The 18,350-nt window shown below is 41.4% G+C and overlaps 1 protein-coding gene across 1 annotated transcript in view; it reads left to right on the plus strand.

The window, feature by feature from the left end:
* Positions 1 to 534: 534 nt before the first annotated feature.
* LOC131138680 (short transient receptor potential channel 4-like) overlaps positions 535 to 18,350 on the plus strand; it is a 28,719-nt gene continuing 10,903 nt past the window's right edge. Inside the window, exons 1-6 of the mRNA XM_058087816.1 lie at positions 535 to 820; positions 4,785 to 5,017; positions 7,123 to 7,341; positions 10,827 to 10,967; positions 12,672 to 12,848; positions 12,945 to 13,145. Of these exons, the coding sequence (XP_057943799.1) occupies positions 4,859 to 5,017; positions 7,123 to 7,341; positions 10,827 to 10,967; positions 12,672 to 12,848; positions 12,945 to 13,145 (897 nt within the window). The 5' untranslated portion in view covers positions 535 to 820; positions 4,785 to 4,858. The remainder of the gene's footprint in view (positions 821 to 4,784; positions 5,018 to 7,122; positions 7,342 to 10,826; positions 10,968 to 12,671; positions 12,849 to 12,944; positions 13,146 to 18,350) is intronic.

Here is an 18,350-nt window from a genome sequence, read left to right on the forward strand (position 1 = left end):
AAATCATGCTAAAAAGCATTATTTTCTGAATAGAAAATGGAGTGGGTGGAGTGTCAGCAATGATAGCTAGCTAGGTTGGTATTTCCTGCAGTGCGGTGTGAGGCATATACATGGAAAATATCACACTTGATTATCTTCCCTGGACTCTTTGATGATCAAAAACATGTAAGTGGTTATTCTGTTGACTTTTAAAACAGATTTTCTACTTTGTAGTACGGTTGTACTTGCCAAAGGGCTGTGGGTCGATGCCAGCGTTTGTTGTGACTCAATGTTAAATCAATGGGGACCAAAGGCTCTAACTTGTTTAATATTTGTATCAAATTACAGTTCAAAATGTCAAGGTTTTGTAACATTATTACTAGTATACGTGCAAGTCCAATTAAAATGAATAACAATAATGATAATTAAGTAGTGATAATGTAAACGTTATGGAGGGTGACTGTTGAGACGAAACCTCTGTGGTCTTCCTCCTCCCCCTCAGTCCGCAGAGCGCGCCAACAGGTGGATGAGCACACGCGTGCACGCGGACGACACAGACGCACTTGGAGTGGAGTGTGCGTGTGTGTGTGTGTGTGTGTGTGTGTCCAGGCGGACTGCGCAGGGCATCCTCATCACCATCTTCATCATCATGCTGTGCATTTAGCGCTCCTCCAGCAAAGTGACACGGCAGGGAAGTCGTGAGCTCAGCTTTGGGATGAGAATGAGGAGAGAAGCGTGCACGCCAGAGTGCGCGCTGAATTGAGGGATGCCAGATTAGGCGTAAGGATATTTCTCAGCGTTTTTCTGCCTCCACGAAGTTCTGATGTTCAACATCTGCAAGGTTGGTGCTTTTCTTCATCTCCGTCGCTGCTTGTCTCCCACCCAACTCATTTCACCTTTTTTCTCCACACACACACACAGCCATCAAATTGCGCATAAACATGTCAAAGTGGATGCACACACACGCGCACACACACATGCACACACCTTAAGGAGTGCACGGCCACATGATGGTTTCCTCAGCACAACCGATGCAACTTTGACAAAGAATACCAGATGGATAGTCATCTTTATTATTATTTTGACACCACTGCAGCAGTTGTGTGTGTGTTGCAGGGAGTGTGTTCTTTGCATCAGCCCACATTGGTCCCAGTGAGCAAAGTGTCATTATTTGAAGACATTGTCCTTTGGGTTGGAGGGGGGTCTGCAGGATGAAACAATGCAGCCACTGCAGCATTCAGTCTGCTTACTCTAAATTCATCTTTCATATGGACATGTGTCCCTGAAGTCAATTCATGTTTATGCTGCTGGAAAAGGTCACTTTTTACTTTGAAATCACTTGCCAGTGGCATAAAAAGCCATTTCAATCATGAGCCATCACTGCAATATGCATTCTGGAGTACAGAGTACAGAGATGCAATAAAGAGAAAAATGGAATAAAGCGTGAGGAAAACAGTCATCAAATGACAAACAGAGATATGAGTGGCTAGAAAATGTCATTATTTGTTTTAACAAGTTGGTGGATACCTCGTTTTGGAGGAAAAATTCCAATTTGAAAAGGGTTTGGCAACAAAAGTGTTGGCTTGTTACATAGAAAAATGGCATTTTAACACTACAAGCAACACATAATATGAACAATAATATCCCCCAAAATGAAAAGAACTATTGAATTTAGCTGCAATGATAAATAACTCAATTGCACATTTTGGCTTTGATTGAATTTGATACCTGTAGTTTACATTGAAAAAGTCCATTGGAACATTATATGGTGATGTATGACTGAAATAGATCATTTGTTCCAAGGGTTTGAGCTCCTTCCAATGTAACCTTTAAATGCATGCTTAAGTAACATTTGAAGTGAATTAACAATATTATATAAATCAGAGTTTTCTTTATTTTCTTTCATTTTATTTATTTCAACAGTTCTGGCTGTACAGTCAAACCTCGGTTTTTGTATGATTCGGTTGTTGTTGAAAATTTACACTAAAAGTTTTCCTCCGTTTTCATACAATATTAATCTTTTAAAAACATGTCCGCTTGTCCTGTACTGTATGCCTCTCTATTGCTGACTCACTGTTGCATTTTGTATTGAGTGTGACTGCTAAATAATCCGCCATGGGGCCAAGTTGCAACTGATACAAAGTTGGATTTGACAAACTATAGCTGTAGAGTTGTCTTTACCAAATATCACTAATATTACCAATATTACCAAATGAAAAAAAGCTGCATGGCTATAAGGGTTTTACTAGCTGACGAAAGCGGGTATCTTCAACAAAGGGCTGGTCATCAGGCGCCATCATTTCCACAATGAATTTACAGATCCCCCTGGGGTCGTCTCTGGCAAAGTTTTTTGCACTCTTCTAATGCTGCGGCAAAACAAACAAGCCCCGGGTGTCGTAGCGTGGCATTGCAGGCATTTGTGGTGGGCGATATGATTTAATGTTTTTTTTCTCTTGCAGAGCATTTGGTGAAATGTCTTCCTCTGAAACACTGAGAAGCCCCTGTCACTACGCAATCCATCCCTGAAACACAATCGGACTACGTCACTTTAGCAAATTTCTACAACAGCGTTTCTGCCATGTTACATAATGTGGTAGTTATTATTTTTGTAGATGTATGAACATAAATGGTCAATAACCAGACCTTGGGCATACCCGTGGCCCTAGTGATAAGCGGCATAGAAAATGGATGGATGGATAACCATACTTCATATATAATATATTGGGGGGTTATTTTACTAGTGACTGTTAGCTATAGTTATGACTTCCACCGAGAGAGCTACGTAAAAACAATGCACAAACGTAAATGTTATATCCGGTTACGTCTGACAAAACATAAATAAATCAATTAAAACACATAAAATGCAGTTATAGTGAATGTAAACAACCATCAGCAGAGTGCAATGATGGATTCAGCTCAAGTATTATTTTCTGTGCCGCTTATCCTCACAAGGGTCGCGGGTATGCTAAAGCCTATCCCAGCTGAGGCGGGGTACACGCTGGACTGGTCGTCAGCCAATTGCACATGCCTAACATGTGACTGCTGAAAAATAGACCAACTCCATGTAGACGCCTTCTGCACATGCACAGAACTGTTTGCGTTTCCGGTATGGATTGCGTACTGACAGTCCCACACAATCGATTGTGTTTGCTGCACGTCACAGAAAGGAGCGCTTGATTTGCTCACACTAACCCACTTACAACAATTTAGGTGATCTTGCTTCATTTGAGCTTTTATCTGAGCTATTTTTTATGTTATTGGATTTATCATTGTGACACCATAATTCCTCATATCAGCCCAATAATTATCAATATGATATCCCTAATTATTTGAAAAACTGCCTTTTTCATACATTTTTTACAGTTTTTATCTAGTTTAGAGGAACCAATGACTGTTCCACATTATCTGGTTATACAGGTTTTCTCCTGATACACTAAACATTAATTCATTCAAAGTTCAATGCGTGTTATATATTATATAACCATGCTTTATGGTTCTCGATTTTGGGTCTCATGGACCTTGGAATTTTAGATTTTTTAAAGGAATTTCTAAATATTTTGAGTTCACTGCTGAATTGTTGGTTTTGAGGGTCCATGGTACTTCTAGTGGTACAATGTATTATTACTAGGGCGGTACTGTCAAAAGTCCTCCTTTTGTACGTTGACTTTTACAGTTTAGGAACATTTGTGTACTCTGGACGCAGAAAAGGTACCGTGTAGTCCAATAATTAGCCTTCTATAGTACATTAGTAGTGTGCAGTGAACAAACAGACGCAGAAATGGTGGACGTCTCACTGTTTTATGCTCCAACAGAGCCCTACTTACACACAAGAGGCATCACTCTGACGCAATATTAGGGACTAAAAAAGTCACTTTGACGGTGTCATCTTGTGACCAATGTTTCACTTTGCTGCCTTTTAAGGCGATTGCAATGCACACCCACTCGTTTTCTTGGCTTCATTAATTACTTGGTTTTATGGCCAAATGAAATGCCCCCCCCCAAAATCCCCCCCCACCCCCCCAGCACCTACTGCCAGACGTTGCCTTCTTAGGACACTTTGCCACTGGGGAGGGCAAAAAGTGCTGGAAGCATCCCTTCCTGTGTTCTCCAGGCAACTGCTAATGTAGCTGCTATCCATCAATTAGCTAGCTATGAAGGCTGCTATGTTATGCTACAAGCCAATGCTAACAATACCATACGTAACTATGATTACATTTTATTAGGATAAACGCAACAGTCATTAAAGTTTACAGTGAATTGAAATGTTGCTCAAATTTAACATAAACTAAAAAAGAATGAGTTGTGCAGAAGATTTAAGAGGTATAATTAATAAATAGCACTTAGCGTCAATGAAGCATACAGGAGCAGCCTCTTCTTCCAATCATATTTCACAGATCGCCCATCCAACATGCTATCATCCATATATTGTTGTGTTAATACACTATTTTTAAAGTTCATCTCACTAAATCACTTCATTCTTACTACTTTTCAGAACATCTGTGTTACAGTTACAACTTCTTGGATGGATTTCCCGTGCCACGTATTTTGAAACTACTTGAAGCGCAAGCTTGTTCTGCATAGCAACAAGCTGCCAGGCATAAATTCTATTTCTCTACAGTATTAGTCTAAATTATGGGGACACCCTCAACGGTACACCTTACTTCAAATCAGAATAACTTTGGTTATAACGCAGAGCAAAAGTTTTAAAAGCATCTTCTTGCAGTCGCCAGGCAACCACTAAAGCAACTGTCAATCAATTAGCCAGCAGGTGATGTTTACAACCTTTGCCCCCCGTGTCTCCTCAGGGCGACGCCCTCCGGCCCGGCAGCGTCTGTTAGCATCTGTTAGCAGGTGTTAACAGCAGGGCAGGCCCGGGGTGATGTCACAGCTGTACTACCGGCGCTCGGACAGCTCGTCATACCGGGATCGCATCCCGCTGAGAATCGTCCGAGCCGAGTCTGAGCTGTCGACGCTGGAGAAGGCGTACCTGGGCGCCGTAGAGAAAGGAGACTATGCCAGCGTCAAGCAGGCCCTGCAGGTGTGTCAGGCCTCATTAGCACCAGGGTTTGATCAATACAGCACTTTATTAAAGACAGCCGTTAGGGAACAACAGGAAAGACGACTCAGACTTTTACTGTGACTCAGCAGCGGAGCAAGCAGCTGCTCCTAAGATGCCCTCAGTAGCTCCTCTCCCACCAACCCCCCAGGAACCTTTATTATCAACAACTGTAAGGTTGCTGTAGGGTAACTGAGTTCTCTTCAAGTCACACATTTGAACCAAGCATAGCGCTTTTAATGTCAAAACAAGGCCTCCGTTGACATTTTGCACAGCATTGCTTTTTTTTTGGAAGGTGTGAATAAGTGTTTCCCCCTTTCCTGACATCTTATGTTGTTGCATGTTTGTCACATTTAAATGTTTTAGATCATCAAATTTAAATATTAGTCAATATTATTCAAAATTAAGTTTTCAAATGAAACTTTTTATTATTAAGTGAGTAAAAAAATCAAAATTTACAGCACATGGCCCTGTGTGAAAAAGTGATTTGCCCCCGCATGAAAACATAACTGAAATTTATAAAGCCATTTCTAAAGATATGGGACCTCCAGCAAGCCACAGTGAGAGCCATTATCCACAAATGGCAAAAACATGGAACAGTGGCGAACCTTCCCTGGAATAGCCGACCAACCAGAATTATACCAAGAGTGCTGCAATGACTCATTCAAGAGGTCACAAAAGACCCCACAACAACATCCAAAGAATGACAGGCCTCACTTGTGTGGAAGGTGTGTGTCTCATTACATCTGGCCTAAAAGTAACGCCGCATTTCAGAAAAAGAACATCATACCAAGAGTAAAATATGGTGGAGGTAGTGTGATGGTCTGGGGTTGTTTTGCTGCTTCAGGACCTGGAAGACTTGCTGTGATAAATGGAACCATGAATTCTGCCGTCTTCCAAAAAATCCTGAAGGAGAATGTCCGGCCATCTGTTGGTGACCTGAAGCTGAAACCAACTTGGGTTCTGCAGCAGGACAATGATCCAAAACACACCAGCAAGTCCACCTCTGAATGGCTGAAGAAAAACCAAATGAAGACTTTGGAGTGGCCGAGTCAAAGTCCTGACCTGAATCCTATTGAGATGCTGTGGCATGACCTTAAAACGGCTTCATGCTATTGGGTTTAGGGGTCAATCCCTTTTTCAAACAGGGCTATGTAGGGTTGGATTTTTTTTTTCTCTTTTAATGATCTGAAATTTCGAAGTTTGACAAACAGGGATATTCATCAGGAGCCTCTTTCCCACAGGAGCAACTTTTTTAAGAACCTTTCTATTGAGAAAGAAACCAACTGATTTTCAAAGCATTTATGACCAAAAGTGTTTCTCAGGTGGGGAGCTCTCTTGACAATACAAATTTGCACCAATCTTGGAACTATTACTTTACGGATTCTTTACTGATTTTACTGATATTTTGTACCATGTTGCTTTGTAAGGACTGATACAACTCACTAGCCCCTTTCCCTTTGCAAGAACTTTTCTATTGAGCAAAAACAAGAACCGATTTTCAAAGCATACATTTATGGCCAAAAATACTGGCATGCCTAAGACAACAAAGGTTTTTGGCCATGAATGTAAAACATCTACTGATTCTAGAGATATTTTGAGAGTATTGCTTTGTAAGGACTAGCCTATTTTCCACTGCATTAACTTTGCTACTGGCAGTTTTGCTGGAAACGCAGCATGTATTTTCAACATAGCTGGCAAATACAAAAGTTCTTACAGTAAAGAAGGGACTCATAACAGATGGATCACTCCTTACAAAGTATCGCTGTACAACATATCAGTTAAAGTCTTGTTATGACTTTAAAAGTTCCAAAGTTGGGTCAAATATGTGACTTGAAGAGCTCAGCTACCCTAGAAAGTAGGTTCTTGCTCTTACCCAATAGAAAAGTTCCTAAAAAGGTTCCTGCGGTGGAAAAGGGGCTCGCGACAAATATAACACTCTTTATCAACAACACTGTACTAAATATCTGTAGACGCTTTGACAATAAAAGTTCCACGATTGGTTCAAATCTGTGCCTCCAGAGTGCTCAGCTGACCGAAACAACATCTTTGGAAATCAGTATTGTTCTTGCTCTCCGTGAACGCAGGAGGCGGAGATCTATTTCAAGATCAACATCAACTGCATCGACCCGCTGGGCCGCACAGCGCTGCTCATTGCCATCGAGAACGAGAACCTGGAGATCATCGAGCTGCTGCTCGGCTTCAACGTCTATGTGGGTGACGCCCTGCTGCACGCCATCCGCAAGGAAGTGGTGGGCGCCGTGGAGCTGCTGCTCAACCATAAGAAGCCCAGTGGTGGCATGCAGGTGAGCTGAGTGGGGGGTAGGGGGAATCGAACCCACGGAACACAAGTGACAGTTAATTAGAAGCTGCTAATGGACTTCATTCATTCAATGTTTCTTATCGCTTCCTGCCACACGTGTGCTGTATACGTCTCCAGTCCATCACCATCAGCAGTAGCTGAAACGCTGCAGATGTTCTTTTTGAAGCGCTGCAAAGGAACAAAAGATGAAAACCAATGTGGAGACAAAAGAGAACATAAGCTGATCTGTGCCGTGGGGATGTGATGAAGCAGCCAAACGCTTGCCGGTTGGCTGTGTGATCTACCAGCCAGAACATTTCCTCTGGACTCGACTAAACGCGTCTGTGTGTGTTTATGTGTGTGCGTGTGTGTGTGTGTGTGTACGTGCGTGCGGCGAGAATACATCAACACAGCACTGCCAAAGCTCATTGATTAGAGTCCATGTCTGTCTGGAAAAAGGCATCCAATCTGTCACCAGTGTCTTAGCTAATAAGGAGTACACTACGTTTGGACTTTCATGGACTTTGTCTTTGCGGGCGCAAAGCATGCTGGGTTTTATTTCTTGAAAACAAAAAACAGCTTTTAAAATTACCCTTGTTTTTTAGCGTCATTTAAATACAATTCCTGGACACTTCATTAGGTACACCGAGGACTGGGCGATATATCAGCCGAGTGCAAGCTAGTTGATGCTGCTCTGTGTCTTCTGCTGCCTTTTTAGTGTTTCCTTTTGGGCTTTTCCCTTCAGGGGTCGCCACAGGAAATCAATCTCCTCCATCCAACCCTGTCTTCTACATCTGTCTCTATCGCACCAACTATCCTCATGTCCTCCTTCACTACATCCATAAACCTCCTCTTTGGTCTTCTTTTGACTTCATCGCCAACATGCCTCTAACATGATCCTATCCATCCTGGTCACTCCCATTGAGCACCTCAGCATCCTCATCTCTGCTACCTCCAGTTCTGCTTCTGGTCTTTTCCTCAGTGGTATTGTCTCTAGGCCAAACAACATGGCTGGTCTCACCAGTTTCTTATGTTTTTAGTGTTCAATAGTGTTTTATTTATTACTTTCATATTGTTTTTGTGCCATACCGACGCCTTAAGCGGGTGTGCAGCTATGAATGTTCGTCTTTACGTTTGTAGGTGCTGTTTGCTCCATTGTTTACACTCAGGAGCAGTTGTTAGCTTTGAGCACCACTTCGCTACGCAGAGCGATCGTAGATCCCCGCGGCTGCATAGCGGGAGTGAACAGCAAAAAAGACGGTGTAAAGGTTGCTGTAAAAAGACGGTATGTTTAAGTATGTTTACCGTCTGTCGTCATGGGGAACATGAGATGGAAGCGCTAACAGTGCTAACCTGGCTACAGAGAGACAGAGTGTGTGGCATGATTACACTGAAGATTGAACATTATATTTACATTTTTCTATGTAATGTACTGGTGTATGTATGTTCTATGTACTATTTCAGTGGCTATTTGTTTACATTTTAATAAATCTTTGCACACATATTTGGTATATTTGGCTTTGACATTTATCTAAACTCAATTTGTGCAAAAAGTATGTGGATATATATCGTATATCGATATTAAACCTAAATATATCGGGATATGAGATTTGGTCCACATAACCCAGCCCTAGGTACACTTGAAGCATTTTATGTCACATTTAGATTAGGTCACATGACCATTAAGCATGCTGACCTGAGAAATGGGCCAATCAACTGGGCTCCTGCTTTGGGCCCAAATCATTTGATGTCATTCAAAGAGAATAGTGCACATGGGCGCCCATTGGATTTTGGGGCATAAATGACAGTGCCCCACCATTTCTATCTAGCCACATGCTGCCATGAATAATTTCATTTATAGCCACAATGTAATGTATGGGGCCACCTTCCTGTTTAATAACATGAGTGTCTCAAAACCTTAGCCCGGTGCTGTAAGTTCCGAGCTAAAAATACATGCAAGCTTTTATGATGGATGGCTAATTCTTTTTGGTTTCCGTGTGACTTATAACATTGCCTTTGGAATTAAAAGGCTCATCGGTTTTCCTGTGATGTGATTGGTGCCGTACTGGTTTTTCCATTTCAAAGCGCCACTGGCTGTAATACATTTTATTGGAGGGACTATTTCAACTCAAAATTGGGTCATAAGAGAAAAAAGAGGGATCCACTCGTCACTGTTGCATTGTGCTCAGCAATGTCTTTATGATTAAATCATGTGTTTGTATTGTGCGCATGTAGGGCAAAACAATAATGTGATGCAAACATCTGAAATCTTGCATGGTGCAATGTTGCAGTGTTTAGAGAAGCTTCAAGTTGTGTCCTTGTTCCGTGTCAGGATGTTAAGCTCTTATCTGCAGCATGCATTAAGCTTCTCTCTTGCTGCACACAATCTGATAAAAAAAAAGACCTTCTTTTGATGTTAAGTGCCTGGTGCTCCTGCTGGACGTCGTGGGAATTGCAGTGCTGCTTTAGCCGCCGAGTTGTGAACAGCTCCGCAACAACAGCCGGAATAAAGAAATCTATTTTTGAGGCGCTTTTCAAAACAAGATGACAATAGCCGGCTGGACCTTTGAACCATTTTCAGTCTGCTCAGCATTCTCTTCCCTGACGCATCGTCACTAAGACGAGAAAAAGCTGGCTCCATCTAACAATGAGCCGGGCAATTTATTAGGTACACAAGCTAATGAGGTTCAATGCAAACACTGGAGCAAAAAGTGTGCCTTTACAAAGATAATTAGTGTGGCAGAGAGTAAGGCTGACTAATCAGCATCAGCACCAAAATGTACACCTTCAAAGGTGCAGACCTGCAGTATAAACCTGAACTTTGTCATTAGGACTCATGTATTATTCACTGAGGCAAAAGAAGGAAACGTGCCCTAAATGTAAATTGTAGTGGGAAAATATAGTCTATGCAGCATTTTTTTTGCAACACATTGCTAAAAAACGAACAAAAAAACACCAATGGAAAATGGACATTCATGTCTACCCCTGCAAAGCCTATTGCATTGTGCGACGTGCACCTGCCCAAAAATCTAACCTTGTGGATCGTCAAGACTGTGATTGGTTGGCTGCGTGTGTATACGACTCATTCAGATGGCGTGCAGCCAACCTCCACTAATGCCTTCTCCTCCGATTTTCGATCAAGATATGCAATAAAAATGAGTGCTGTAACGTATGGATTACTTCCAGCTGCAATAATGCTCCCCTTGTCTCTTCAATTACCGTCGTTCACTGTCTACCAAGGAAACCAACAAGCTCAATAGCCGACCAGAGTTTGTGGTTGTTCACAGAGTTGACGTCACATCACGCGTTTCACCCCGAGTGGGGATGAGTACTCAATGTTTTCAAGATTGGCAGGTCTGTAATGTGCTTGCAACAGTTCTACATCCTACTCAGAGCTCTTTTGAAGAAAAGGTTCTAACTCTGATACGGTACAGTTGTAGAAATATTATAAATATATTATAATATTCTGATTTAATGTCACCCCCAAAGGTTCCCCCCATCTTACTGGACAAGCAGTTCTCCGACTTCACCCCTGACATCACCCCCATCATCCTGGCGGCGCACACCAACAACTACGAGATCATCAAGCTTCTGGTGCAGAAAGGCGTGTCCATGCCTCAGCCGCACGAGGTAGGCCCGGCAGTCTGACCAAACCCGACTCAGCACTTTTGCCAGCTTTGGTCCAATATATCTCACATCTACATCTGAGTGTGATTTAGCAGCGTGCAGCATTCACATGATTCAATGATACGGCACAAAACTTGCTGACTCCAACTGCATCGGTCAACAGTAGCTATGAATAATATTTTTCCGCTACATGTTTTATGTGTGTGTAGTATTGTCGTGAGCAAGGAAGAAGTAGTTCAAATATGTGAAGGCAAAGTATGCAATAAGTTGTGCTAAAGCTCAGAAAAATGACATTTATGAAAACATTGATGTGCAGTGGTTTGCTGGTTTGTGGGTTTTTAAAACATTTTTGAGGGGTTTTACAGCCTTAAAAATATATATTCATTCATTCATTTTCTACCACTTATCCTCACGAGGGTCGCTGGGGTGCTGGAGCCTATCCCAGCTGTCTTCGGGCGAGAGGCGGGGTACACCCTGGACTGGTGGCCAGCCAATCACAGGGCACATATAGACAAACAACCATTCACACTCACATTCATACCTATGGACAATTTGGAGTGGCCAATTAACCTAGCATGTTTTTGGAATGTGGGAGGAAACCGGAGTACCCGGAGAAAACACACGCATGCACAGGGAAAACATGCAAACTCCACACAGAGATGGCCGAGGGTGGTAAAAATATATATAATTGTAAATAAATAAAGTTGGTGACATCACAGATTTCACTTATTACGGGATATTATGGGAAACTATCCCCCACGATAAACGAGGGAACATTCATTTATTCATTTTCTACCGCTTATCCTCACGAGGGTCGCTGGGGTGCTGGAGCCTATCCCAGCTGTCTTCGGGCGAGAGGCGGGGTACACCCTGGACTGGTGGCCAGCCAATCACAGGGCACATATAGACAAACAACCATTCACACTCACATTCATACCTATGGACAATTTGGAGTGGCCAATTAACCTAGCATGTTTTTGGAATGTGGGAGGAAACCGGAGTACCCGGAGAAAACACACGCATGCACAGGGAAAACATGCAAACTCCACACAGAGATGGCCGAGGGTGGTAAAAATATATATAATTGTAAATAAATAAAGTTGGTGACATCACAGATTTCACTTATTACGGGATATTATGGGAAACTATCCCCCACGATAAACGAGGGAACATTCATTTATTCATTTTCTACCGCTTATCCTCACGAGGGTCGCTGGGGTGCTGGAGCCTATCCCAGCTGTCTTTGGGCGAGAGGCGGGGTACACCCTGGACTGGTGGCCAGCCAATCCCAGGGCACATATAGACAAACAACCATTCACACTCACATTCATACCTATGGACAATTCGGAGTCACCAATTAACCTAACATGTGGGGGAAACCGGAATACATACACTCTGTGTGGAGATGGCCGAGGGTGGAATTGAACTCGGGTCTCCTAGCTGTGAGGCCTGCACACTAACCACTTGCACACTTGCCCATGAGGAACATGCAATGCAAAATTGTCCTTGATGTTTACAAAAATCTAACAAGCGCACAACAAACTAACTAAATTCAGTTTCATTATAAAAACAGTCACCAAAACTATCGGCACCATCTTAGATGTTTACATACATTTAGTTTGTCAAGAACTTGAAGGCTTACAAAAATACGCACGTGACCCCCCCTCCAAATACGATAGACCGTCATCACTGTCTGTGTTGCTGCAGGTGCGCTGTAACTGTGTTGAATGTGTGTCAAGTTCTGACGTGGACAGCCTGCGACACTCGCGTTCTCGCCTCAACATCTACAAAGCGCTATCCAGCCCTTCGCTCATCGCACTCTCCAGCGAGGACCCCTTCCTCACGGCCTTCAGGCTCAGCTGGGAGCTTCAGGAGCTCAGCAAAGTAAAGAGCATCTGAATGTTGTCGTCCGGTCTCACGATGGCGCTGCTTGAATATATACGTAGAAAGCTTATTTCTATGTCGTTTGTGCACTTTCAGGTGGAGAACGAGTTCAAATCAGAGTATGAGGAGCTGTCGCAGCAGTGTAAGCAGTTTGCCAAAGACCTCCTGGACCAGACCAGAAGCTCCCGAGAGCTGGAGATGATCCTCAACTACAGAGATGATGTCAATCTGCTGGAAGAGGAGGGCAACGGAGATCTGGCAAGACTCAAATTAGCCATCAAGTACCACCAAAAAGAGGTATGTGTGACGCTTATCATTCACAACCTCACGGCACATACAACACAACCTCACATAACTTATGAGGTTGCGTGCTCACAAATGCAGAAACTCATGGCCTCATAACCTCATGACCCTCCTACCTCATATTTCAGAACCTCGTATCCACAAAATATCAGACAATATCATAACCTCCAAAATGTCACAAAACTCACAATCTCAGGGGAACATCACAACAACATCAGCAACCTCAAAGGCTTGTAATATAGTCTCATGGTTTAAGTAACCTGATGACACCATAAAGGGGACATATGATGCTTTTTTTCTCTTTTCTGACCTATAAATGTCGTTAGAATGTATTCTCCTGTTAGACTGTATTCTCCTGTTAAACGATGCCAAAGTTTCAGATAATGAAGTTTGCGCATTTGGAAATGAGGCCTGAAAGAAGTTTGGCATGGCTCAAAATACTCGGTTTCAGAGGGCGTTGAAAAACTGTTCCTTTGTGATGTCACAGGCATCCTTATATGGGCGTGGCTGTAGGCGCGATATGCCCACTCTGCCCTCCCCCAAGCTCTGCTTCTTTGATTATGAAACAGGTTATTGTATTTGGTGATTTCCAGCAAGAGAAAAATATTTCCATCTGTCAACAGCATTTCACACGGGACTGTTTTTGTGAACATGACATGATGTTGCTGGAGCCAGAAGCAGCACGCTCTCGCCGGGAAAGGTGCATTAATGTCGGTGCCCTCACATACGGCCTCTGAGCTCCACCGTACCGACGGCACCTCTGACAAAGTGTGTCTGACAAATGTGTGGTCCTCCTCAGGTAGGCGAGGTTGCCACCCTACCAACGGTGCTATGTTACCCCTCTGAGTTCATACACATCATACGCAAGATAGGGCTGGGCGATATGAATCAAAACTCACATCCCAATATATGTAGGTAGACTATTGATATATATATATATATATATATATATATATATATATATATATATATATATATATATATATATATATATATATATATATATATATATATATATATATATATATATATATATATATATATTGTTTGTTTTTTTACATAAACTGAATTTTGACAAAAGTCAAGCCAAATACTTGTGCAATTTTTTTTATGTAAACAATATTAGATATATTAATTATATATTAGATATATTAAATGTAGACAATCTATTAAATGAGCACTGAAAAAAATAGTTTGTTCTCTTTTTTAAATAAATATAGAAAAAGTAAAATATACCATGACAACAGACAGTAAACATGGTTGATGCCGTTTTTGAAGACCTTTATACCGTCTTTTTCCCTGTTCACTCCAACTACGCAGCCTCTCCACCTCCGTATTTCCGCAGGGATATCTGATCATTCGAGGTACCGAAAAGATGCTAACAGCTGCTAACAGCTGCTCCCGAGTGCCAACAATGGCGCAAGCAGAAAGCTACAAACGTAATAAGATGACTATCCATAGCTGCACACGTGCCTAAGGGGCCGGTGTGGCACAAAACAATAAGGAAGTCATAAATAAAGCACTAAATTGCATAAAGCAATAAATAAACACTAAAAACTCTCCAAGAGACACAGACCTGTCATAACTAGCTTGCACTCGGCCATCTTGAAACATGAGACCTCCGCATGAAATCTAGTCTATATCGATATGAACGATATGCTTATTTATTTATATCATGCTTAACAGAAATATCGATATATTAAAATATATTGATATATCACCCAGCCCTAATACACGGTAAGTCAGGGGTCTCTAGCCAGTAGCTCCCAAAAACTTTTCAATTAGCTCTCCACAGACTTTATTCATTTATTATCAACTCCTATACCGTCTATATTAGAAAGTGGGGTTGGGCGTGTGACCAATCACAGCAGAGTGGACGTGCCCATAGGCAGGCCGTGGATAGAGTCATTTAAAACAGACCATTTTGGTGGGAAGCACAAATCCAAGGAAATACAGCTGGAATGGGTGCATATTCTGGATGATCTAGAAAGTTTTCTGTGCGGGTAATTGTGTTTCGAAGCTCCATAGGACTTCACAACTAGGTGAAGGACAGGGTCGAAAAGTGAGTATGAATGGTGTCCTTAAACATCACACTATCGCCTTATAATACCACAGCCTCGTTTAATAGTAACCTCCCACACTATATAAGAACACTGTAATACTATGATTTCACAACTTTACACCATAACATCAGACAACCACCTGACCATATGAAAAGTCTTTCTGAACTGTTTTCACAACCTCATAGTACACAGTATAACCCAGGGGTGGGCAAACTTTTTGACTCACGGGCCGCATTAATTTAACAAAATTGACGGGGGGATTATGTAGTATTTTACACGTAACAGTCCATTTTTACACCTATATTTTTACACATATTTTACATGTAAAAGTGTCATGCAATCTGCTATATGTGCACTTTGAAATCATTTATTTGATGTAAAGTGTGTTTCTCAATGTATTATTATTATTATTTTTTTTATTAGAATTATTATTATTATTAGTTATAGTAATGTTATTATATTATTATTATTATTATTTTGTTATAATAATTACTACGATTATTACTACCATTATTATATTAATATTATTAACAACAATATTAATATAATAGTAGTATTATTATCATTATTTGTATTACTATTATTGTGCTTGTGCTCCTTTTTCCAGGAGTATTTTGTAATATTACTACCATTATTATATTAATATTATTAACAACAATATTAATATAATAGTAGTATTATTATCATTATTGACAACATTATTATTATTATTATTATTATTATTATTATTATGTGCTTGTGTCCCTTTTTACAGGAGCATTTTGTAACAGACCACATCAAATAACGAAATTGATAAAGCAGCTACCTCAACCATCAAAAAATTGGCCCAAGCCACGATGCCAGGTTTTATGTTGAGTTCAAATGAAATATTTGGAAAAAACAGGCGGGCCATATTGAAACACTTGGCGGGCCGGATGTGGCCCCCGGGCCGTAGTTTGCCCACCTCTGGTATAACCCCATCGCTACGTAATGTAACCTCACCTCATAATCTCATACACCCATGCATCCTCATGAAGCAGTTCAAGTGTTCACACTACCAACCGAAAGCTTCATAATTGCGTTTCCTTTTTTTCCCTAAGCTGCTGCTGGTCAAGTTAACGAGAAATGAGAAGTTAATTATTTTCGCTAATTAGTCTCTCCTCCGTGATGTTAGCCTGTCAATCAAATGGGCTGTTTCATTAAGCATCCTTCCATCACACCAGGACTATGACAGGTTCACTGAGAACAAGTCTGGCTTGTCACATGATTAAAAAATTTGTCAGATGATAAAAAGTAATTGTGTCGCGTGCGTGTGGTGTCAATGAGTGCAGGTGTGAGTGATGTGAGCTCCCTCCCTGATCTCAGCGGAACTCAAATGAGAATTTTCAGTGAGTGAAAAACGAGCCACACGGTGATAAAAGTGCATAGTGGAAGTCTGTTTCCGATTTGCTCAGTGAGGAATGACCCCACGGCTTGGAGGGATCTGGGTGGTTTTACCGAGATCTCATGTTCACGGCTTTCTGTCTGGGCTGCCATCTCTAATCAACACTTATCTATCTCATATAACACTGAGGTCGGGATAGAAGAATAGAGGTGTCCCTGTGAGTCATGAGTAGGGTTGGGCATTGTTTGAATTTCAACCATTTTAACGACTCTCAATTCCGATGCCTTTTAGAGGCAGGGTCATAAAAGTTTCACTGTTTAAATGAGGGCGCTAAACAGAGATCTTTTGGATGAAATGAAGGAACTTCCCCATGAATTGTTCAATAGCCACGTTTACATGAGGAATTTTTCTCTTTCCGAATGACCTTTCCGTAAACAGTGGTATAAAAGGAATATTCCAATCCCGCCGCTATAATCAACCAGAATAGTCAATAGGGCATGCGCAGTAAAGCGCATCAACATCACATGATACCGACTTCCCCGAGTTTTTCTTTCACTTGTTGGAATAACTCCGTATTGCAAGTTTTTTGTTCGTCCAGTCTTGAAATTTAGTTTGGATCAAAAACAAACTTTTCGCAGCAGTCCAGTGCCCATTGCTCGCCTCCATTTTTGAAACTGAAGAACATCTGGAGCTGCGTATTACGTCATATCTGAGCATGCGCTGAAAGAACGCACCCGGGATAAATTCAAACAGGAAAAGATCAAATTAAATCATGCTAATATTTTATAATTAAACTCGGGACATTTTTATATAGATATATATTTTCTTTTTAAAGAAAAACTGGACTTGTGAATATAGTATAAAAGGGTTTAGATTCTGTTCTACAGATGGCGCTAATGCACACGAAAGCTGCTTGCCAACCGCCAATAAACAACAGAAGAAGAAAAACATGACAAAGAAGAACGCACCCTGACAACTTTCCGTTTGAGCGGGTCCAAGATACAAAATTGGGGAAAGGAATATTCCACCCCTGGGAATCCGATTATATGTTCATTCGGATTGGCACTTTTCTTTTGGCATGAGGTGTATACAAAGGTTAAATTCTTTCCGAATGCAATTGGAATATTTGGGTCCATGTATACGTGGCTAGTGATATGAACTATGAATCTTTATAGAGCTATTTTCAACGATGCAGTGCATAAATATCAAACCATTGGTCTCACTTTGCAGTAAGGTACACAAAAATAGGAATTAATGAAGAAGTAATGAGGAACTTATGGTCGAGGCACATACATTTTTTTTACTATGATTTGTTTTTGCAATTTTTTTCCCAATTCCATACATACAGCAGTGTATATTGGTATATACACAGATACACACACGCACATACAATGTCAAAAAAATAAAAAAAATACATTCAAATATTTTTCAACTGCCATAGTGCAAGTGTCCTGAGCAGTTCTTTGCCAGTGAACGGAAAGAGATACATTGATTTGGTGTAGCGCTACCAGCGGGGGCGACGTCCAGCCGAAGGGAAGCAACAGGGTCCTGAAATGCATGCCACATTCTATTACATTTTGTGTCAGAACCTCGGAGACAGTGCCTGATTTTCTCCAATTTCATGTAGGTTAGAGCATCCCCTATCCAAACAGAGTGAGAGGGAAGAGAAGGGTTTTTCCAGCGCATAAGGATAGCCCCTCCTTCCAAGCAAGCTAAGGAAGGCGACAAGGTCAGCCATATAAGATGGCAGTGAGAGGTTCGAGGGTAACACTC

Source organism: Doryrhamphus excisus, chromosome 11 (assembly GCF_030265055.1).
Source record: "Doryrhamphus excisus isolate RoL2022-K1 chromosome 11, RoL_Dexc_1.0, whole genome shotgun sequence".
In the NCBI taxonomy this organism is placed as follows: Eukaryota; Metazoa; Chordata; class Actinopteri; order Syngnathiformes; family Syngnathidae; genus Doryrhamphus; species Doryrhamphus excisus.